The sequence below is a fragment of the Micrasema longulum genome, unplaced genomic scaffold, assembly GCF_059751315.1.
Source record: "Micrasema longulum isolate JH-2025_06_02 unplaced genomic scaffold, ASM5975131v1 h1tg000811l, whole genome shotgun sequence".
Taxonomy (NCBI): Eukaryota; Metazoa; Arthropoda; class Insecta; order Trichoptera; family Brachycentridae; genus Micrasema; species Micrasema longulum.
In genome coordinates this window covers 61,993-85,829 of record NW_028278003.1, presented here as the reverse complement: position 1 = coordinate 85,829, position 23,837 = coordinate 61,993, and the positions used below count along the sequence as shown (strand labels likewise).

The 23,837-nt window shown below is 32.3% G+C and overlaps 3 protein-coding genes across 4 annotated transcripts in view; 2 read left to right on the top strand and 1 right to left on the bottom strand.

Moving 5' to 3' along the window:
• The window catches only part of LOC148278897 (uncharacterized), a 59,714-nt gene extending 57,427 nt beyond the window's left edge, over positions 1–2,287 (top strand). The window contains exon 4 of the mRNA XM_088230719.1: positions 700–2,287. Within this exon, the coding sequence (XP_088086845.1) occupies positions 700–1,723 (1,024 nt within the window). The 3' untranslated portion in view covers positions 1,724–2,287. The remainder of the gene's footprint in view (positions 1–699) is intronic.
• The window catches only part of MCU (mitochondrial calcium uniporter), a 128,379-nt gene that overhangs the window by 99,268 nt on the left and 5,274 nt on the right, over positions 1–23,837 (bottom strand). For both annotated transcript variants that reach the window (XR_015823044.1, XM_088230712.1), the window contains exon 2: positions 12,379–12,466. Coding sequence is in view for 1 of the 2 variants with exons in the window: in XM_088230712.1 (XP_088086838.1) it covers positions 12,379–12,466 (88 nt within the window). In the remaining variant the exon portion in view is untranslated. The remainder of the gene's footprint in view (positions 1–12,378; positions 12,467–23,837) is intronic.
• Positions 989–6,307, top strand: jv (javelin). Its single transcript, XM_088230711.1, has one exon. It carries the CDS (start codon positions 3,223–3,225, stop codon positions 5,866–5,868), a length of 2,646 nt encoding a protein of 881 aa, XP_088086837.1. The 5' UTR covers positions 989–3,222; the 3' UTR covers positions 5,869–6,307.

Below are 23,837 nucleotides of genomic sequence, written 5' to 3'. Positions count from 1 at the left end.
ATATTGTCAATTGTGATGTAAAACGGAGAAGATGAGTACATTCATATTATTTTAATGAAATATTCTTGATATTTTATAAATCTCAAAATACAATATGTATATGAAATATTCTTGATATTTTATAAATCTCAAAAATAATATACGTTGACCCGCCTTTGTCGTATTGTTAACTCAAGACAAGATCTGGACTTTTTTGGTTAAGTTTACAACGATTTAAACGAGCACTAAATAAATAGTCCAGATCTTGTCTCGATGTCCCTTATGTTTGTCAATGCTTCTTTCTTTTTTTTAAAAAATGTTTTAAACTATTCTTTTATTGTAATATTTAAACCTTATAAATTGTATACATGGACAATGTCCGTTAGTAAATAAATACGTTTAACGTTTCACTCGCGTAGATAGATGGGTCATTTTTCTGTGTTAGAATCGCAGTACATTTATTTTATACTAATAACGTTAAAAGACATGGGCATCACACATTGATGATATTATTAACGAAAAATTTATTTGGAAAAAAACTTCAAACTTTGTATCTAAAATTATTTTCTCACATATATCATAAAACCATACTCATATCGTTTTTATTCGTAAATACTTTAAAAGGGATAAATAAGTTTTTTTTTAAACGATCAATAACTTTGTTTTGAGCCTCAAACGAAATATTATTTATTAAAAATAAAAATCGTTATCTCCTTTTAGGGCGACATCTAGAACGAAATACCAGACAAAGGAAGATGCACTAGAGAGAATATACAACAAATCAACCAGTTCCTGCTACGGGATCATCTCTGACAATCCCAATCATCCACCGGACGAACCTAACCTTACTGGGGGGGAAGGTTTGTATGAGGACGCACCAAACTACAAGAAACATCATAGTGGGTGGATTACATCTTCAAATGCATTGTTAAATATTAAGCACACTGAAGAAACAACTTATTCGCGGAACCCAAGCGAAATCGATAGCTTGGATTCTAATTACATCCATAAAAACTATTATTTCGAAGGGAATAATTCGAGTGTTTATAAAGAATCATCTCCCGAGACTAACGACCACGAAAATCATTCGCGAGCTAATTATTCTAGAAGTAAGCCACTATTCATTAGATCCGAAAGACAGTCAAATAATAACGAAATTACCAGTGATTACTATGGACCTGCATATATACAGGATGAGAAATCTGATAGCGTCAGGTCTTCTAATAGCAGTGTAGATCGTATATCAATTCAACATTCACAACCTAATTACCGAAATACTGAACATTTCTCGAATGAAGAGAATGGGGCAGACTCTATCGATAATGCTGAATTTATAAAAAATAAAGAGGGTTTCTTGAATGAAATTAATTTACAAACAATAACAAGAGGTCCAACTCGAACGAATTTAAAGACTTTCGAGTTTTTGAAGTCGGACAACGAATCTTACAAATCTGTAGAAAGAGGAAAAACATCGCAAGAAAATGATAATACAAGTGTGACGTCTTATATAACATTATCTTCGTCTTCTCCAGAAATATACAGCAGAAAGATAGAGAATTTAGCAATATCACTAGCTGAAAAAATACATGAGTATTGCGAGTCTAAATACCCAGAAACATTTGTGGAGATTCCGTTGAATTTACAGAGTGCTGGAAATAGTTTTAATAGTAAATCTTTCGACGATTTGAAATCGATTTATACGCAAGTTAACAAAATAAAACCAAAATTCAAAAAATTAACCTAAATTCTAAAAAGGAAATATCAGAAAAATATAAACAGATCGAAACATTACCTTCACCAGCACAACTTTACGAGGAATTCAAAACAAGGTCCTTATACCGGCAAAGCAGCTCCGCGAAAAACATAACGACTGAGCCGTTCGTTACGACACTCTTAGAAAATCAGTACTTTTCGCTACCAGATATTAATATAAGCAGAGGATTAAAACGATCAGAAAAAATAGACGCTAAGCTAAGACAAGAAGAAACATATTTAAACGATGGTCACGTTAAGCGTCTAAACGTGAATCACACACCAGAAAAATTTATCGAGGAGCCGGTTGTTAAGGTTAAAGAACAAGCGGATGTAACGGAAAGTGAATTGTATAATGACAGTTTAAACTTTATAAACGAACTAGACGAAAAATGCATAAGTGATACACAAAATAATTATATTAATTCAGAATTAATAGAAAACAGGGAAGGAAACAAATTCGAAACAGAAAGTGAAAAATCTAATGATAAATTTAACTTTGACGATAGTTCAGCTGGCACGGTGGATGACTTAATCATAGAAAAGGAAAATAAAACACACACAAACATAATAGTAAAAAACCAAAGTAATAGTAAAAATGCATCAGTCAATAAATTGATTAAACTTTTTGTTAATGACGAATCAGAAGTAACATCCGAAACGAGGGAAGAAAATTATAATAACACAGAATTATTAGGTATTCAAGACAGTCAACAATTCTCAGAAAATATTATATCGATCAGTCCCATAACTAATTCAGATCTTGTTGCTGGCCCAATAACTGAAGATACTAACAAGAAGAAAATTATTGGTAAACGACGTCACCCTGTAACAAAGCATTATTCATTGCGTCAACGAGAACCCAAACCAGGAATACAATCTCTAGATATATGTGCGCCTCCGAATCCGCCAAACGATAAGTTAACATCGAATAAAGGTATTAATTGTACAAGAAATAATAAACAACCTCTATCGAAATCACTTTCGACCACAATATATGACGTAGTTTGTCGAGAAAATAAACAGATTCAGAGATTATGCAGTTTCAATTCAAAGGAAATCAATATACTAAATTGTAATGCAAAAGAAGGAACAAATGTAACAATTCTTCCATTAAGTGGTCATCAAACAATTATTATAGAACCACAAATATCTTTCGAAAAACCAGTTCAACAAATATACAGAGAGCCAATAAAAAAGGAAAGTATTTCAACTCGCTCAGATATCGCTGGAGAGCCGGTAGCTGGGTTGTTGCCTTCCTCTGAAAATAATATAGAAACCGAATCAAACTCTGATTTACACAAAAGTGAATTTCAAGGATCCCCAGTCCCTTTGATTGAAGAAGAAGCAATCAAACATAATTTAAGGCAGATACCAAGAGTGAAAAAGGAACGAAGCTCGAAAATAGCCGCAGTTCAGAATAAATTTGAAAGACCACCAGCACGTCTTATAATTAAAGATAAAAAAATAATCGGGGAAAAAAAATCGGAAATGTCCCGCCCACAAGTGTTAATGATCACTGACAATCGGAATGGGAGACACGAAGGCGAAACCAATAAAGCGATGAAATTAAACCACCCAAGTGATCACAGGAAAGCTTTGGAATTAAATAGTAAAAGCGATAATAACAAATATTTTGGTAGCTTTAAAACAAAAACCAATATTTTCAATGTGACCGAAAAAATTGATAACGTCGTTAAGACAGATATAGAATATCAAGAAAAATTGCATTCAGTGAAAAATTACTGGTCTAAATTAATCGAAAAGAAGGTGGATGATGAACCTGAAGGTGAGGAAATATATGAAACCATTGAAAATTTAAGAGATTGTTTACCCGATGAAGACCAATCTGATCAAATTACTTCAGTCGAAGATATCGTTAAGTCAATTGAGACAGTTAAAATTGTCGATAGTATAAAAAAAACATGTGATTCCGACAAAGATGTTTGGAAAAAAGATGATGGCCCAGAAAAAGAAAAGGGCGAATCCATATGTGAAGAAAGTCCTATAAAAAAGATATTATGTGATTCCAGTAAATTAATAGAAATGGCTTGCGACAAATTCAACGAAACACTTAATTTGGCAACAAATAATTCTTCCGTTGATAGCTCGACACAACACAGAGAATCAGGAACGGAATTCAAAAGTTTCTCGCCAGATATAGAGATAGTTGAACTAGATACGCCTAGCAAAGGTATTGATGGTACTGAAACCAAACATACAACGCTTATCAAGTCTAAAAGCTATGACCAAGACGGAGCCGATTTCGACCATATCAGGTATAAAGTAATGAAGTCTGATTTATTTCGAAAAAGCATGATAACTAACTATAAGAAAGAAGCTCAATTCGATGGACTTTTACAATATTTACAAGATTACAGTTTTCAGGAATTGTTGGTTAATAATAATATAGTAATAATCGAACCTGTTAGAACTAAAATTGAATCAACGAGTGGGGTCAATTCCCCAAATAAAAGATCTGCCAATAAATGTAGAGTTACTGGAGCAAACTCCAAAACGCCAGAACATAAAATTAACAAAGAAAATGATAAAAATAGTCAAAGAATGTTCAAAAATTCTGGACTAAAAAGGCATTTTTTTTATCATCCAATCCGGGTCAACAAAGAAATCATTGAAGAGGAATTACCCGACCCTGATACAGTAAAAACAGTCAGAAATATTTTCGAGGGTACACTAAGAATGCGAAGACCTGCAGAAAATTCCAATCCATGTTTAATCAGTGATTCAAACAGTAGCATGTCAAAACGATCAACTCATCACAAAACTCTTTCGGTGGATTCTAAACTAGATAAATCCGGAAATCGTAAAAAGATGAGGTTTTTAACAATAGATACATCATACGGTCAAAAAAAATGGGACACTGCCAGCTTATCTAGTGGTGTTTCAAGTGGAGATTTGAGTTCGAATAATGATCATGATTATGACACAGACGCACTAAGTCCATTTCAATCGAATAAAGTAAATACAGATAATATTTACAGTTCATCTAGTGAAGAATATTTATGTGAATCTCTCAACCCTAGTATGTGTTATGAAAGTCAATACGTGAGCCAAGATATATTACAAAAAATAAGAGAATGTGGAACATCGATAACCTATTACGGGGGAAAAGTTCTAGATGAACGGAGTGGCCCAGCTGTTAGTCCAATGACAAAAGCTATCATGGAAGAAATAAGAGGCCTTCAAAGGAATTGTTGCAGAGATTGCACATTATGTCTAACCAAATGTACAGAAGGAAAATGTGCATGTTTAGACACTTCAACGAATACAATTAAAAGCGAATCAGCATCTGTCGCAGATACTGATAGGTTTAGTAAATGTTGTTCTTGTAGTGAAATAACTGAAAAAAATGATATTCGTGAGAGAGCAGAACGAGCTAATAACGGCAAAGGAGAAAATTATTTAGGTTTCAAGTTTAAACTCGTTAAGTCTAATAGTTGTAGTAGCCGACTTGAGCTTGCTGGAACTGGTGAGGATCAAAATATAAGGCGGATTTACAAATCAAAAAATAAAAGAAATTATGATGATCCGCCATTAATCTACGACGCCGAAAATTCCGTTAAAACAAAAATATGCAGAATTGAAAGCTACAGAAAAGGAATGGTGGCTTCTCCATTTAGTGACGTAGAAAAAGATGATGCATTCAAGAAATGCGACATTAAGGTTTACGACACCCACAATTTTTGTTCGAATTCTTCAAAAACAAAAATATTTGTTCCGGGTGCTGAAAAAGATAAAGATAACGAAACACAAGTGTGCGGTACAAACAATCACAACTTAGAAACAACTACGGTTAAAAAAGAGAATAATGAATCATCGAGACAAAACCATGTAGATATGGGTTGTGTCAATAATAATAGTTCCCAAAACACAGGAATCGGGTTAACTGAAACGACAGAGCACGAAGCTAGCAGAAACGAAAGTGAAACAAAGTATGAAACTATTGATTCTAGTGAATCGAAAACCGTAGCAGATTCTATAAAAACATTTAGCGATCCCATCAACTACGAAAAAAAATTCTATTACGTCAACACTAATGGAACTAAGAACAAAACAACGACCAAGTTTGGAGAAATGGTTTTCGAAGAATTTGAAGTTTTGGAACCAAATTTATAATAATTTTAACATATTTGTATTAAAATTATAAAAATATTGTTTATGCAAATTATCTATATAAAACATGAATATTTTCATTACAGAATAATAAATTTCGATATGCATAATCCTTTAGTTAGTTTATATGAGCGCGATTTTGAGAATGTTCTTAATCTTAGCTCTGGATCTGTGGTAGTCGATTAGTGGGGATTGAATACCCGATCATACGAAGTACCGAGTACCGATTGACTGAGAAAAAAATATTACGCACTTAAAAACTTGACTCAATGGAGTAGCTTAAACAGTATGCTTTTCCTATAAAACTATCGAATTGTATCTATGTACTGTAGTAACATGTTTATCTATTTAGCGTTTATTTTGTAGCTTAAAAGGTAAAGGGTTGTTTCTTAATATGTAATTACATGTAAATGAGATAAATTAAACGTATTTGGTTGGCAAACATGGTTTTCCTAAAATAACAAATCACAAAAAATGCTGGTCTTATCCCAAATCCAATATCACTGATCCAGAATACGTCCCTAGATTATCACCGAAAAAAGCATGAAATACGCTTTTAACATTATGTGCTATTTGCACTCGATCCTTATGAACATAACAATCATCGCTGCTTCAGAACAAGAAATAATTTTAAGAAAAAAAAATGTGTCGGCCTGTTAAGTGACAATTGATACAAAATGTGAATAATTCTTTTAAAACGGGTTTTACAAAATTCAAAATTACGACCCATTTCATACGTCCCGTCCAAATCCACGCGACACGTTAAAGTAAGGGTGGATTGATATTTATTGATTATTTTTTATTCGCTATCATCACCATCATTCCCGTTTCCGCACCTAATAATGCATAGGGCACTGCATTGGTTCACAAACAAATTTTTATTCATATAATGAATACTTTCAGGTGAAATTCGGCCTCATAGTGTACTGGTTAGTGCGTTTACGCGCCATTAAATAAACAAAAATAATTCAAATTTATTATTTCAATCCACCCTATGTTATTTTATTGTGCCGTGTAGATATTGATCATCGCATCGAGGAGGTGAATAGATACAAGGACTAATGCTAAGTATAATATACGAGTACATAAAGAAACGAGTAAAATTTTATTCCATGAATTTTGTGTTAAGGTGATCTAAACTCCAAATATCGCAAGCATTTCCATAATTTTGAGCATAACCTTAATACGTACGTACAAGCGATTTATAAATGAGGGCGATGTTTTATGGAGCTAATTGATCTTTATCCCACACGTCCATAGAACACTGCACTGAATCGTTGATTACACGAGAGAAAGGTGATCATTCTAACGCTTCTGGTGCCGGTGCAATAATAAACCACATTCTATTCTAAATGTTCATAATTAGAATATTCTCATGTAGTTATTCTGTTAATATGCAGTACAAATAAACCATGTCAGCCTCGTAGTGTAATGGTCAGCGCGTTAGCCCACCATGCAAGAGGTCTCAGGTTCGATTCTCGACATGGTTGATATGAAATATTTATTTCAAAGGGCGTTTTCACACTAGAATATTATGTTTTTTATTTTTTTTAAGGAATAACCCGCTAAGCCTCTATTTTGAGGCTTGTCAGCAGGTGGGATAGAGGGGATATGGAAGAAGGTAATGAAAATCACACCACAACACCCAGACCAATTGAGAAAAAAATCTTTCTTGGATTTTTTTATTGCAACTGGCGGGAATCGAACCCGCGACGCCAGTTTCACAGATAGCAGTCTAACCAACTGCGCCACGGCGCCTGTCAATTTCAAGTCTGATCATTTTCTACTAGCGCAAAGTAAAAAAATTAACTTTCAAGTTAAACGTTAAAAAATTATCACTGTGCAGCGCGGCTGATCGGAATAATTAAATGGCAATAATTATTCCAGAAAAGATGGTAAAGTGAAAGCTTTAGTAGTCAGCCACCTAAGAGATAGTTTATTTTGAAATGAATGTTAAATAATCTCAAAATAATTTTTATGTACTGTTGTCGGCCCCGTAGTGTAATGGTCAGCGCGTTTGCCTACCATTCAAGAGGTCTCGGGTTCGATTCCCGACATGGTTGATATTAAATATTTATTTAAAATGGTGTTTTCCCACTAGAATATTTCATAGTCCCTGGACTGGTACCTGAAGCGTAATACCGATCATCTTACTTTCATGTAACAACAATAATCAAGAAACGCTACGGTTGGTGTACCAATGCAGTGCACGGAAAGGGAATGATGATGATGATAAATAAACCAAAAACGCGCTTACCACTACACTATGATAGCGGACAATAATATGTTTCATTCTAGTGGAATTTTGGGCTTAAACAGGACTTCTTCCCTTCTCTGTACCGGGTCCCGGGGTGTACCAGCCTGATAAGTGTCCCCTGATGAAGACAGCTATTGTTTAGGGGGAGATAGAGCTTGTACATGTAAATAAAATAACACAACACGGACCAGTTACAGTACCGGCGTGGAGTTTTGGGCTTAAAACAGGACTTCTTCCCTTCTCTGTACCGGGTCCCGGGGTGTACCAGCCTGATAAGTGTCCCCTGATGAAGACAGCTATTGTTTAGGGGGAGATAGAGCTTGTACATGTAAATAAAATAACACAACACGGACCAGTTACAGTACCGGCGGCGGCGTGGAGTTTTGGGCTTAAAACAGGACTTCTTCCCTTCTCTGTACCGGGTCCCGGGGTGTACCAGCCTGATAAGTGTCCCCCGATGAAGACAGCTATTGTTTAGTGGGGAGATAGAGCTTGTACATATATATAAAATACTTTCGTTACACACAATATACGAGTATCGACGGTAGAAAAGCAAAATTTATTAAGTGATGTGTAGCAGCGTTTTCAAAAAAAGTTTTTTTATCTATATATATAAAAATGAATGTATGTAAGTTTGTCCTTTATAGACTCAATAATTACTGGACCAATTTACATGCGATTTTTTGCAAAATAATCTTATTTACGTGAATAAGGTTTGTATATTATCTTCAATATATTCATCAGAAAAAAGTTAGGAGCGAATATGTGATTTTCATCGAACTTCCAGGGTTGCATTCGACTAAAATGCATATTCCAAAAAAATCAGAGAAAGTTGTTTTTTTGTACGTTTAAAACATCAATTTTTTTTATTGGATATGAATTGATTAATTTTCTTACAATTTCTTAATTTCTACACATTTACTTATTTTAAATGGATTTTTTGTAATGCTTAAATAATTTTAAATGACTTTTGATACATTTTTGAAGAACAGATTCTTAGACAAAATGCACCACTGTTGGTAAGTCGCGCAGAGTTTGACATTTGCAAAAAAAATTCTATATTCGAAAATAAATTATTTTATGTTTTGGAATTCAACCATAAACAAGTACCAAGGTACCTAATTAAATTTAATATTTGAATATTTAGTTTAAAAACAGTTAAATGTTTAGTTTTGGAATTCAATCATAAACAAGTACCTAGGTACCTACTAATCGATGAAGTCTTTTTCCTTTTATCCGGACAGTTTATGCACGCTTTCACGACACAGAAACTTTTCTTTTATCATTATTTATTTATTTATTGACAGACTTATACAGTCCATTCCAACAATGGTAAACACATTTTCTCATACTTAAAACAGGTATGAATGAAATAAAATACAACTAAATAAAATTAATTTTATTAAGCTTTAAAGCTAGGAAAAAAAGAAAAAAAAAATATTACCTCAAGACAAGATCTGGTCTATCTTAGTTCTTCCTTTGCTTTTGGTTTCGAATTAAATGTCAAGGTCACGTCGAAACCCGGCTGGTGGTTAAAGAATGACTAAATTAGCGATGAGCATGAGTTGAGTATCATGATTTTAGAATGCTCAGGGTAAAACGCGGTCTGACTTTTCTTTAATAACACGTATTCCCGTATTTTCTCCATGGATTATGGCACTAGGGTACTGATTATTGCATGATTTTGATTTGAACGCGACGAAGTTTTTTAGCCAATCATATGAGGAGATAAAACGAAAAACTAACTCTTATTACGAATATATAAATAGCTCAAAAAAGGCAAAACTAAATAAAGTGTGTCCCTATTTACGAAAAAACGTTTGCTGAACTAGCTTATAGCAGGTAGTCCAACGTTCGGGAATATGAATCATTTTTAGTTTTGGAATTCAATCATAAACGAGTACCTAGGTACCTACTTATCAACAAAAAGTCCTTTGATACTAACAGTTGCACGCTTTCACGAAGCAATCAGGCATTTCCCTTTTTATTTATTTTGGTTTCGAATTAAATATCAAACTTACGTCAAACCACAGCTGGCGAATAAAGAATGACTAAATTCGCGTTGGGCATGGGCTGAGTGTCATAATTTTAGAGGGTTCCAGGTAAATTGCGCTTTGATTTTTTTTTCATTAACACGTTTTCCCGTATTTTCTTCCTGGATTATGGCACTAGAGCAGTGATTTTTACACAATTTTGATTTAAGTAAGACGAGGACTCTTAGCCAATCACATAAGGAGATAAAACGAAAAAATTACCCTTATTACGAATATATAAATAGCTTAAAAAAGTCCAAAATTAAAAACGTGAGTCCTAATTTTCAAAAAAATATTTATTCAACCAGCTAATAGCAGGCAAGCCAACGTTCGGGCAGGACCACGTCCGTCGGGTCCGCTAGTAATCAATAAAAAAATCATATATATACCTATTATATTGGCGTGATTCCTACACAATTGAAACAAAAAAAAAGAGATTTTTTATTAGTTAAAGAAAAAAAACTTTAATTGGCTCTTCTGTAATATTGGCTACATATCGTTTAGACAATTTTGCATTTCCACATTCAATATGATGAGGAAAAGAATGCATAGAATGTGGAGTCGGATAAGAAGTTAGGAAAAGAGACAGGGAGAAGATCCAGGGCCCCGATTACAATGGAAAGTTAACATTTATCTTCAATTTTATCTACAAAGTAAAATTAAGTTTTCAGTATGAAAAGCAGAATATGCACACATTTTTTTCTTCTAAACATGTTCAATTATAGGTTACCGACGAAGATATTTTAAATGTTCATGCAAATATACTCATTTTCATACACAATTATCGGTTTTTCATTATATACAGTCGAAGAAAACTGTTAAATTCCCAATGTAATCGGGGCCCAGGAAAGAAGGAAAAAATTGAAAGGCAGTTAGGGTTCTGAGAATATATTATAACAATGTTTCAGGCGCTTCCTAAAGAAGGTGCATTTATAAATTCGTTCTGTTTGATTCTTAGGAGGCTATTTGCTAATAATGATATTGGTAGTCGTAGATATTGATTGAATGTTGAGATTTTTGAATGAATAAATATACTTACATATAAGTTATTAATATGAAAAATACTTGGTACACTTCCACTTATTTATTTGACCAATTAGCGCTTTTGCCCTCTAATGGGCCTTTAGACTTCAAACTTGACCAGTCTGAAGATGCCCATTAGAGAGTGAAAGCGCTAATTGGTCAAATAAATAAGTGGAAGTGTACCAAGTATTTTTTCAATTAATAACTTAAGTAAATATAAGTTTAATAACCGATGATGTAATCATCATTACAATGGGATTCCATCAGGAATTGTCAATAAATAATTTAAATAGAATAAATATACAATGATTATTTTTTAAAAGTGGAATTTAACAAAATAAAGTTTACTGGTAGATTATTTGAACATGATGTTTTTTTATGGATCGATTTACTTCCGGTTATTAAAATTATTTATTTTATCTTAGTATTACCTAAATCTGGAAAATCACCGGTTGTTTATATGCGTAAGTCAAGCTGGGGTAAGTTAAGCTGGGCCAATTTTCAAAATGGCTGAAAACTAAGATGGCTCATAATATTTTGATGCGTATTATGCTTATATGTAATATATTTCTAACTTAGTATATTATATATCGATTGTCAAACTTGGTTAAAACAGAAATAAAATATTCCATTGTAATCATAATGTATAATTTTGTTAATTGTGACAATAAGAAAAAATATTTTAGAAAATGTTTTCTTATAAATATATTATTTGTTTTTATTAAATGTTGTAGCATTGACCCGTGGGTTACATATATCAATATCTGAAATCAGCTTTTCGTATCATTAGTGGGGTGCAGAGATATACTAAATATATTATATATTAATATTAAAGTCCAATAGTTTTGAAACCCGGTGAAGAAAACAAACCTACAAAACTCGTGAAATTGTTTTTTTTTTTAAATATGAAAAAGAGAAATACTTGAGCTCTTATTACTTACTCAAATATTTAAATTTTCAGACCATTTCCTAAAAGTCGTACATAACTTTTGCTGAAAAAATTGAAATCGAGTTGTGGTAGTGTGGGATTTGAACTTCGAATTTGGCCCGGAGTCCACAATACTACCACGGGACCACAACCCGGTTTAAAGAAATATAGTTTATTTATTTCACATCGAAGAGGAAAGGGAAATATAATATGCATGTTATATAATAATGAGAAATGCAGAACATTCCAGAAAGGGAGTCAGACGTCCTTACCATTATTTAGCACGTCTTTTGGGAGTTGCTGCTGGTCTGGGGTAGTGCATAACCGGCGTACTCCTCGAAGCCTTCGACACCACGATTCCTGAGAACACATTACGCTCATATTACATTTATTACATATTACAATAATCCAACCGTCGATAGTTAGATACCATCATTATTCTACTACTATGTCCCTTTCGCTCCTGGCCAACACGTTTGTGTGGGTGCAAAAAAAAATCAAATTGCCTTCCATATTCTGTTAGATCCTGGCCACAACGATTGTTCATGTTACTGGCCACTTAGAACATAGCATATTTTTTAAATGATAGTTCCAGTATCCGAAGTGGAGAGATGGTCCAAAAAAAAGGAAAGTAAAGAAAATTTTGAAAAATATCTCAGGAGCGAAAGGGATGATAAGGATGGTATTCCCACCCATATTCTTCAACTATACGTAGGTGTAATATTATACCGGGTTTTAAATTATTATTCAACTACCTACGTTGTATTTTATTTTATGTTATTTATTTTACTAACATAAACGGCAAATCGGCCTTTTACAAACATTTATAATACTACATATTTGGGTTAATTTTTTGATTTTTTAAAAAAAACATAAATTTCTTTATCCCAAGATTTATTTAAAAAAAATTAAACCTGAAAATCATACAAGACTTATATTTAAAAAATGAATCTAAAAATTATACAGCATATTCAGTAGAAAGTTTAAATAATAAAACATTCTACAGTAATACAACAAGAAAATCATAAGTACTGTTTCATACAGCTGGGCAAAGTGAACAAAAAACTGTGTATATTATGAAATGCATGAATAAATAAATGTAATTACCATTCGCTATCTTTAAAAAAGTTCAAAAGGTTTGTTCTATAGGAACAATACCCTACACTAAATGTCAGATACGTGGGAATAACTATTGCCGAGTTCATGAAGTCTATTTAATACGGCATTACAAGTATACACTGTCCGTGAATTGTTGCTACAAAACGATGGCACCTGTCTAGTCATTCCTCCAGGCATCCTGAAGTTGATAAGAGATAATAGTTCAGGACAATCCCATATTGAATTTACAAATTTGAATAAATTTAAAAGGTCTTTAATTTTTCTTCTATCGTTAAGTTTTAACAAATTTAATGTTTTTAGTAAAAAATCGTAATTTAAAAATTCATGACTGATTCTAAGTTTAAAATTTATATACCGTAAGAATTTTTTAAAACTCTTTCAAGAGAATTTTGGTGACAGTTGTAGTAAGGAGTCCATATTGTAGAGTTATACCCGTATGCAGAGACAAAACTTAAGGTGAGGAAAGTACATTCTAATTTCAAATGCAGAGAATAACCCGAAGGTGAAGACAATAGAATGTACTTTCCTCACCTTAAGGTTTGTCTCTGCATACGGGTATTATACTCTAACTGGCTTCTCACTAATGAAGTATACATCAACTTCATAGTGCCTTATATAATATTATTATAATATTCAAAACTGATGTTCAAATAACAAACAAATATTATTTTTTTAAATAAGGAACTAACCGAATCAAGAATATAAATGATTTTCGGTAGTGATAACATTCAATTAATGCACATTAAAAGTTACGATTATTCTAGCAATACACTAAGATATTAAAAATATAAAAGTATAAAATATAATAATTCTGCCGAAAATGCCGGCAGTAAAAAAAAATTTGGATTATTCCGTTCGTCTTTTAACAATTCTAATACATTTGGTATAAAAAATAAATAATATTTTTTGTGATCTCGCTCGCAATAAACGCTGTCGTGTATTCATTTTCGCAGCGCTTACGTGTGAACTGCGGCTAGAGTTCCCATTTCAAAATGAAGGTATGCCTATTTAGAGATTAGAGTATAAACTCTAAGGTTTAGGGTGCCTAAAATGCTGGCTATCCCAGCATTCTCTCCTGCGCGGTCGAGACTGTTTACGAAGCATGGACTGGCGTTTACCCCCGGCTTCGCTCGCGTGGTATTAGGGAGAAATAATTATAGTTGGCTCATTAATTGGTTTTGTCGTTTGGTAATGAGAATTTTCCCGGTGGAATGGTATATTTTTTCAGGACATATGTATCGATTGCCGGTCCTCCAACTATCGCTAAGAAAAAAATACGACGATCCGTTAGCCTATGGCGAAGTCGCATCGTTATTCTGTTAATAAATCCAAAATCCTACTACAAAAGAAAAACGAAAAGCAAACCATAAAAAGAGCAATCAAAGAATTAATATCAAGTTGATTCTTTTTGACATCCCACCTTACCGCCTACTCATTTTTAAATAACTTTGCTCATTGTTAAAATATTTATATATTTTTTCATCGTCCATTTTTTATTTGGGATGAAAAATAAGTATCTTATTTTATTTTTCACCTCTCCGGCTATCTCTACGAAAAAATATATCAATCAGTTGCTACGTCGAGACGTGAAGAAAACACAAACAAACAAACACACTTTCGCATTTATAATATTCTTCTTCTTCTTATGGTTCCTCTCCCCGATGGAGGTTGGAAAACATCATTGCTATTCTTACTTTATTGGCAGCTGCCCTGAACAATGACTGAGTGCTGCAATGGAACCAGTCGCGCAAGTTCTTAAGCCAAGAGATGCGCCTTCTACCTGCACTGCGTCTCCCTTCAATCCTTCCCTGTAGAATGACTTGTAAAATTTTATATTTTTAACCTCTCATCACATGCCCAAAGTACTCAAGTTTTCGTTTCTTTATGGTCTTCAGTACCTCTTAATCTTTTTCCATCCGTCGGAGAACATCATCGTTTCGGACTCTATCCACCCAGGAGATTTTTAATATCCTCCTGTAGCACCACATCTTTTTTGAAGTGTTTTGGGTGAGTGTCCACGTTTCGACGCCGTAAAAAAGAACTGAGAAGACGTAACATCGAGTAATGCGCATTCGCAAGTCTAAATTAAAGTCTCTACTGCAAAGAAGGTCGCGCATCCTGAAAAAGCAGTCTCGCGCCACCTCTATTCTGACTTTGATCTCTTGCGAGTGATCCCATTTATCATTCAGCCAGCATCCTAAATATTTATATTGATTAACTTGCTCAATAAACTCAATAAACTGAGGAAGCTCAGCCCTACGGGAAATTGGATATAAAATGTGTTCTTACGCGCGGTAAAAATTAGAATTTTCAATTTTAAGGTGAAGTTAGATCATATAGCACTGGGAAACATACAAGACGACGACATAATATTAGTCAAAAATGCTGACATACATAAATATAACACCAGACAACAAAAACACTATCATATTGAAAAAGCAAAGACAAACACAGGACAGTCAAAAATACTACATAATGGACTTAAACACTACAACGACCTACCTTACTACTTAAAAACTTTTAATGGAGACAAATTTAAAATCAATCTGAAAAAGCACATGATGACTGAACTAACTAGACTAGACGAGCCATAAAATGACTAGACAATATTAAATTTCTAATGTAACCCTAACGGGTTTTTTAAAATTGTAAATAAATAAAAAACATTTTTCAAATACCGGGAACCCGGTATTTGGATATTTTCGAGTTATTTTTTGCTAAATATTTAATAAATAATTAAAAATCATAATCTTTTTTGCTTCATTGTATTCAATTAAAGGTTTAAATCGTTGTAATGAATGGAAATCCTGCAAATCAAAATGTTTCTAAGTAAATCAAGAATAATTATTTAAATTCAGTGTTTATTTTTGAGGTCTTCTACTTCAATTGCGGCTTAGGTAGCACATGTAACATCTATTTATTATTTATTCATTTAACGATTTATATACATATAAGGGCGGGTATATTGCCTTAAGGTAATTTCTTCCTACCTAACTAAACCATTCAGTACATGGGCATATTAAATCTTACAATTTTATACAAAAATTCAAAACAAAGTTCTTAAATTAACAAAATAAAAATACATAAAAAAATTAACACTGTACTATAAAGAGAGGAGAGGGGATGGGAAGGAAAGAAGAAGGATAAAGGAACAATTTAAATATTTAGATAGTGACATTTCAATCTTGACTTAAATGTAAATAAAGAAGGGGGCGTCTCTAACATTAGTAGGTAGATTATTCCACGATCGAGCAGCTACTACTGTGAAAGAGGAGGCAAGAAAATTAGAGCGACGAAAGGGTATTAAAAGGGTTCTCTCGTTACTAGAACGAAGAGATAGTCCGTGTTGTGATGAACGTTGGAAGAGCTCTCTCAGATAAACAGGCGAAGTGGGATTATTTAAAATATTGTGAAGAAGTGATAGAATGTAAACGTTTCTTCTATACCTGATACTGAGCCAGTGTAGTTGCGTGCGATATTCGGTTATGTGGTCGAATTTGCGAAGATCAAAGATATAACGTATACAAACATTCTGCAATCGTTCTAACTTATCAAGTAATTCAGAGTTAGCATCTGGATAACATACATCCGCATAGTCAAGGAGTTGAAGAAGTAAGCTTTGGACTAATGTTTGCTCTAATTGGCAAGAAATTCTATAATCTTTTAAGTGAGTGCAAACTGCTATATAGTTTACGACTAACTTCGTTAACCTGATCGTGCCACCCTAAATGCTTATGAATGATAATATACCAATGCCAGGGTAGTAATATTTTTTACCCTACTTTGCTCATCTAATGAGAGAACTAATAAAAATTGGACCTCGGATTAAACAACTCTGTGGTGGACATTTGACCGATATTATCTTTAAAATATCAAATATTATTTAACATGATATAAAAATATTTTTTTTCTGTAAAATTAAATTGGTTTTGTATTTTAAGTTCAAAGTTCATTCATTCAATTTAAAAAAATGAACCGCCAACTTCCGCCATTTTGCTTAGTAACACTTTACGTACAGTTCATTCCACTTCTTATTTATTGAATAATTTTGTGTTGTTTCTAACTCTTTTCTGATTCTTCGACAGAGTTAAATAAAATGACCAGAAATACATGATTCGACATTTTCCAAGAATGCACAAGCAAAAAAATTGACGAAAAATTTACCTATCATGAAGAAAAACTAATATAAATTTCAAAAAGTCCAGATAGTAAAATAGGATGCTCGAACATACCTTCAGGTACTTCAAATCGAGTTTTAAGAAGATATGGGATGCAGCAAGTTATAAATAAGATCGTTTTATGAAGAAAAATCAACATTGACTAAACTACTCGGTTACATTTCCTTCGTGTAATCAAGGAAAATCGGGAAAACCGACAAAAGAATTCACGATTCAAGTGACCGGAGAAAGCGTCGCAAAACGAATGGTTTGAGGGATCAGGTACCTATGCAGCTTGCATGAGTCATCGTGCATCTGGAAATACAGACGTGTCTAAAATAATTAAATAAATTACATTTACACCATCTAGAGCTTCAAAGTTCCGGAAAGTCGTTAAAATAGGTAAGAAGGAAACTAATATAAAAACCAACTTTGACTCTAGAAGGCGCCTGTACTTTGCGGGGCTTGGACCGCCACCCTTGAAACAAGATTACTCTTGATACTACCGAGAAGTGGTTAGTTTCCACTTCGGCTCCTCTGTACTCACGAGTAGGGGAGACCTACTCTAGATAAATAAAATTACCTTTGTTGTAAAACTCTCAACCAGAGTTGTGTAGTTTTCTTCGATAAAATATGGGGTTGGAGAGTTTTCTCTAATACAATATTGAGAAAGGCTTAAGGAGACCTGGCAGAAAAGTGCGCAAATGTGATATTTCAATCATACATTAAAAGTACATGCAGTAGCTCTAAACAAAATAATAAAAAATGAAAATAAAACTGAATCTTTCTTCTATGTTTCAATAACTTTTGTTCCTTTGCAATCGCAGGTTTTCAGTTTTCTTGGAATCCAAAACCGCCATCTCCTATACCTACAAATGTATTAAAAATACATTATATAAATACGATAGTTAAATTACCTTTAAAAAATGCATCATAACAAAAAATGCATTAGAAATCAAAAATCAACATGTGTATTGTACTATTGTTTTAATAGAAATTAGATGTTTATCATAGTGATAAGGATTATCATAGTGAAAAATTCCTTTTTTTTTTATCGAATATAACTACTGTTGATGGGAGGTAATGATCCCCCACAACTACTCGTACATAGTATTTAATATTTTTTTAAAAAGCTAACCTAACAAGTTACAGTATTCTGATTTTAATTTTAAAAATATATTTTATTTTTTGTGGGTAATAAAACGTGAAGGATGATAATAATAAGTGTAAATAAAATTGTTGAAAAAAGTGTAAAAAAAAATATGACAAAAAGTAAACATAGAAATTAAATTAAGAGGGTATAAGTATGTATAGTTAATATAATTGTTTTTTTTCTTTTACGTAATGGAAAACGAAATGAAATCCATCCATTCATCCATACTAAAATACTTATGTCATTTTTTTGCATAAAGGTAGCCGGAAAGGTGAGAAGTAAAATATAATACTTTCATCCCAAATAAAAAAAATTTAATGAAAAAATACATAACTATCAACAAAAGCGGTAAGGTGGGATGTCATAATGAATCAATTTGAAATTATAGCAGGGCCAATTTAATAGGTCACATTTGACACTTCATAAAAATTCAACAATATAACCTTGTAAGGACGGTAATAAAATATTATTTACTTTTTCGAATTAAGAACTGCACAATTGCTTAACTTTTTTTAGTAACGATTACACATTTATTGTAATAATGATAAAAGAAGGTAATTTTACGATTTACTTTCACTAATAAACCATTCTAAACATAATAAACTGTTTCTGTTCCTAACGTCGTTACAATGTTGCATCAGTGAACCCTTTTTCTTTTCAAACACTAGGGATGTTACCCAGAAAAATCGAATGTTGATAGTTTTATTAAATTATGTACTTATCTTATTTTGTTCTTTAAATTTACGATAGAAAATAATAATGGGACAGGGATTTGACTTTTGATTTTTAAAATAAAATTATAGTACCTATAAGTACTTTTTCATAGTAACTGAATTCAATTCACATATATTATGTTTGAAGTCCGAATCGATTCATTAACTTTAATCGACGTTTTTAAGCAGGTCACCTCACTATGAGGCTAAAACCGACAAATGTCAAATGTGCCTTATTAAATTGGCCCTACTATAGTTCTCAATTTTTTATAATTTACTTGCCTTATCTATGGTTAGTCTGGTTTGCTTTTCGTTTTGGTTTTTTGGTAGAATTCAGGATTTGTAAATAGAATTGACACGTCACGATTGACTAACGGATCGTCGTATGTTTTTCATAGCAATAGTTGGAAGATCGGCGATCGATACAAGTTATTTTCTTTCCCGAAAAACGTATAATTCCATCGGGAAAATTCTCAGAACCCAGTGATGCATACGGCACTGAATTTGTTACCCAATGCAACGTATTTCAATCATTTGTTACATTAAGGTAAAGTGATCAGTCATACGCTTCAGCTTCTAGTCCAGGAACAATGAAATATCGCTGTTTAAACAAACATTTCACGTCCCACCCTGCCAGGAATCGAACCCAGTACTTAAAGAACGGTAGGCGAACGCACTAAAACAAGGCGGATTTATCTCAATTTCATTATGCAGATTTTTTATCTGAAAGCAGTCATCCAGTCGAAATCACTCCTCCGGGGTTCTGGTTCTATTTCACGCACATAATTATATTTTTCACCCGTCTGCACAGATACGACCAATTTCATTATGTTTATTATCCTTTTTTTAAAGCATGTGTGTGCCTAATTTTTTTCTTGGACTGGCACCATACTCACATTCATGTAACAAAAAGTCAAGATACGCTGCATTTATTGTACCAACTCAGTGCCCAATGCACCATTGGATGAGGCTAAGGGCATGTTGACGATATTTTTTTTGTTTATTCAGAAAAAATATAAGTATGTAATATTACAACTTGATACAAATTTTACATAAATTTAATACATCATTTACATTAACGTTTCCCATTACTCAAAATAAAAAAAAACAATTCTTGTGATATTCCATACATAGTTCTTGGACTGCCATCAGACTCATTATCTTTGTGAAGCTATAGATGCGATGTAATTGGTATAGCAATGGAGTGCCCTAAATACCATTTAATATGGAAATTTAATGTTCATCTTGATTATGAACCTTAGTAATGAAAATCAATAGATAAATTCTGTAAAATGCTAAGTACCTATATTTAATATGTAAGTAATGGGAAAAACATTCATTGGTCAGTAAAAACAAAACTACTATTGATTTATTACTGGGTTACTTTACAAATAAATGAATGCAATCAATGCTCGGTAGAAGGTCAAAATACACGACGCAAAATGTTCTTCGCAAAATGAACAGTTCTAATTTTAGTACGATGTCAGCCTTCGAATACATTAGAATTATGGATTAAATTTTTAATTACTTTGTCAGAAGATTTTGCTACTCGCGATAGACTAGTCATCGATATTTTTTTGTTTGTTTTATATCCAGTGAACGTACTGTAAATGCCTAGACTTGCGTATCTTTCCTAAAAAGGTTCTTCATCTTTGTTGACTATCTATAGATATATTTTTTCCGTTGTACACTACATACATGTATTTATTATTTATTTGTGTTTCAATTAATTAGTTTATAACATCTTAACAACTTATATTCACTTTTAATAACATTACATTTTATATAGAAATTTCTCAATGACATATTTATTTATTTAATTTTATTTATTTATTTTATTTTATTTGGGAAATCAACAGTTCTACATACATATTTAGTAAACAAACAGATATAGTGTATAAACTCGGAACTAATAACAGATTTCCACATAGTATACAAAGTTAGTAAAGATATTACATATCAAATAAATACATATAATTTATACATATAAAAATGTTATTTTCATATTTTTTTAAAAATATTTATTTTAAGAACATTAAAATACTGTAAATTGGGCGGGATTAGGACAAGGATGCTTGAAGAGAGGATAAGGAGGGGAAGGGAGATGTACATATTTATTATTATAATGTCTACTAAGTTACTTAATGCATTTTTAGTGTAAATTTTAAATCTGACAAGAGTGATGTTTGTGTAATCTATATTTTTTCAAATTAATTTTAAATATTTCAATGCTTTCTATTTCTTAAGGTTACTTATTTATTATACAACTTCAATCTCTTGAACAATGCGTTTTGAGACTCTGTTTTTCTCCTCATTTGTAAACTTATCTTTTTTTATCCCTAGTTTCATATGTATGACATTATTGGTTAAATTCGATTATACTTTTTATTTTATTTATCCCGTTAATTATTTCATGTACAAAAATTGCTACATTTTGTTTTATTTGTTGCTTTACTGTGAGAAAGCTTTATTTGGATAATTTATGCAGCGCTGATTTTGTGAAAATCACCTCAAGGGTGTTGTACAATAAATAAATATCCCAGCATGTCTGGGAGCTACAGAGTACATAGGCGGTTGGGATTACAGTTCCCGGTCTCCAATTATGATATATTACAATTATAATAAATGAGAGCTGGATTACAGCACATCTCGCAGCTACAGAGCGCATGGTAAAAAAAAAAAAAATTGGTACATTATAATTATTGGGAAAATAAATTAGAAACGTTTCATGTTTTCAGCATAAAGAGATAAATGTGTATAGTGTTAAGGATGTATAATTATTAAATCAACAAGATGATTCTAACCTTATTATCACTATGATCTATAAATTCTATGAACACATCTTAAAACATTTTGTTTAAAATGTTAGGCTATTCATGTTTATTGATTTGTAAAAACATTACAAAATCATCATACCACCTTTAATATTGCGTCCCAAATGAGTCGCGTGCAAGTGGACACATTTCCTTGGGTGAAAATATGCATTTAACCTCTTCATGCATGAATTAGCAATTTTGATTTAAAAAATAAGCATATTTTTGTTAATTTATTAGTTACTTTAGATCAATAGACAATTTTTTTATTTTTTTTTAATTTTTCAACGTCAAGTTTGGGTTGGGGAAACATGGTATCATATTATGTGTACATCATGCATCTAAGAAGGATGTCACGAAAAATATTATTTATTTTAATTTATTGATTTTTCAAATTGGCCTTCGTCAAAAAACATAATTATGTAAAAAAAACAGGTTATTGTATTTTGTCAGTTTTTATCAGATCAAGTGATTTTTATATATATGATAATTCATAGTGGTTTAAGACTCGAGTAATGCAATCGGATCAATTACTTACACTTAGTTAATTTGCAATCTTCAAAATGCTTATTGAAACAAGGATTCTTAAGGGCGTTTTGTAAAAAACTGTGAAATTTCAAAGCTTCCTAGTATAGGACTTAGTGACAGAGAACAAATTTTCTTGCTGGTTATGCTAATTATGTGAAAAACAGGTTATTGTATTTTGTCCGTTTTTATCAGATCAAGTGATTTTTATATATGATAATTCATAGTGGTTTAAGACTCGAGTAATGCAATCGGATCAATTACTTACACTTAGTTAATTTTCAATCTTCAAAATGCTTATTGAAACAAGGATTCTTAAGGGCGTTTTGTAAAAAACTGTGAAATTTCAAAGCTTCCTAGTATCGGACTTAGTGACAGTGAACAAATTTTCTTGCTGGTTATGCAGCTTATAATTGTCATTACAATGATATTCTTACTTCGAAATTCATCCATTTTGACTCGGAACTGTTTGAAAAATCATTCTTCAGTTGTATATTTACAACCGACTGCACGTTTCAAACCACTTACTATTTGCTCGAAAAAAGGTACATAAAATCTTTTTTATAAATATAATTAAACAATCAAATGCAGAAATACCGTTTGATTGGTAAAAAAAATAATAAGGCAACAATATTTAAAAAAACAAATTTGTATGGAAATTCTCCATACAATCACATCCTATTTATTGCAGATGTATCTGCAGGATTGTTCTGTTAATTTCGTTTCAGAAGGTTCGTTCGTTAGTCATATATCCATCTCACTCTAACGCAATCGAAATCGTATTTCGTTCTCGTTCCCTTAAATACGATACGAATGAATTTACGAAATTAATTAGTTGCAGGATAAGGCAACTGGTTCCCATTTTACACGTTTGTTCGTAACACCGAAATGCTTGCTTGCCTTCAACTTCCCTTAACCACCGTTTCTGATTTCAGTGATAGTTTTTAAGGGGCACCTTTTTTTAACAGTAGGATTATTAGCCGATGGCGTGCTATCTGATTTTTGATCCCCTTTTTGCACCTGTGCATCCCCAGTAAGGTCATAGTGTTTGCTCCTGAGGAATTTAACTCGAGTAGTAGGATATTTGTAATGTTTTTTACTTAGCTGAACCAAGCATATGGACGAAATGGAAGAATATTCTCAGATACCATTTCTTATTTTTAATTCCATGTGGATAGTGTGCAATCATACGATCCATTAAATCTACTTCACCCCTAAATATATTGTATTGATGAATATGAGCGAGGGATG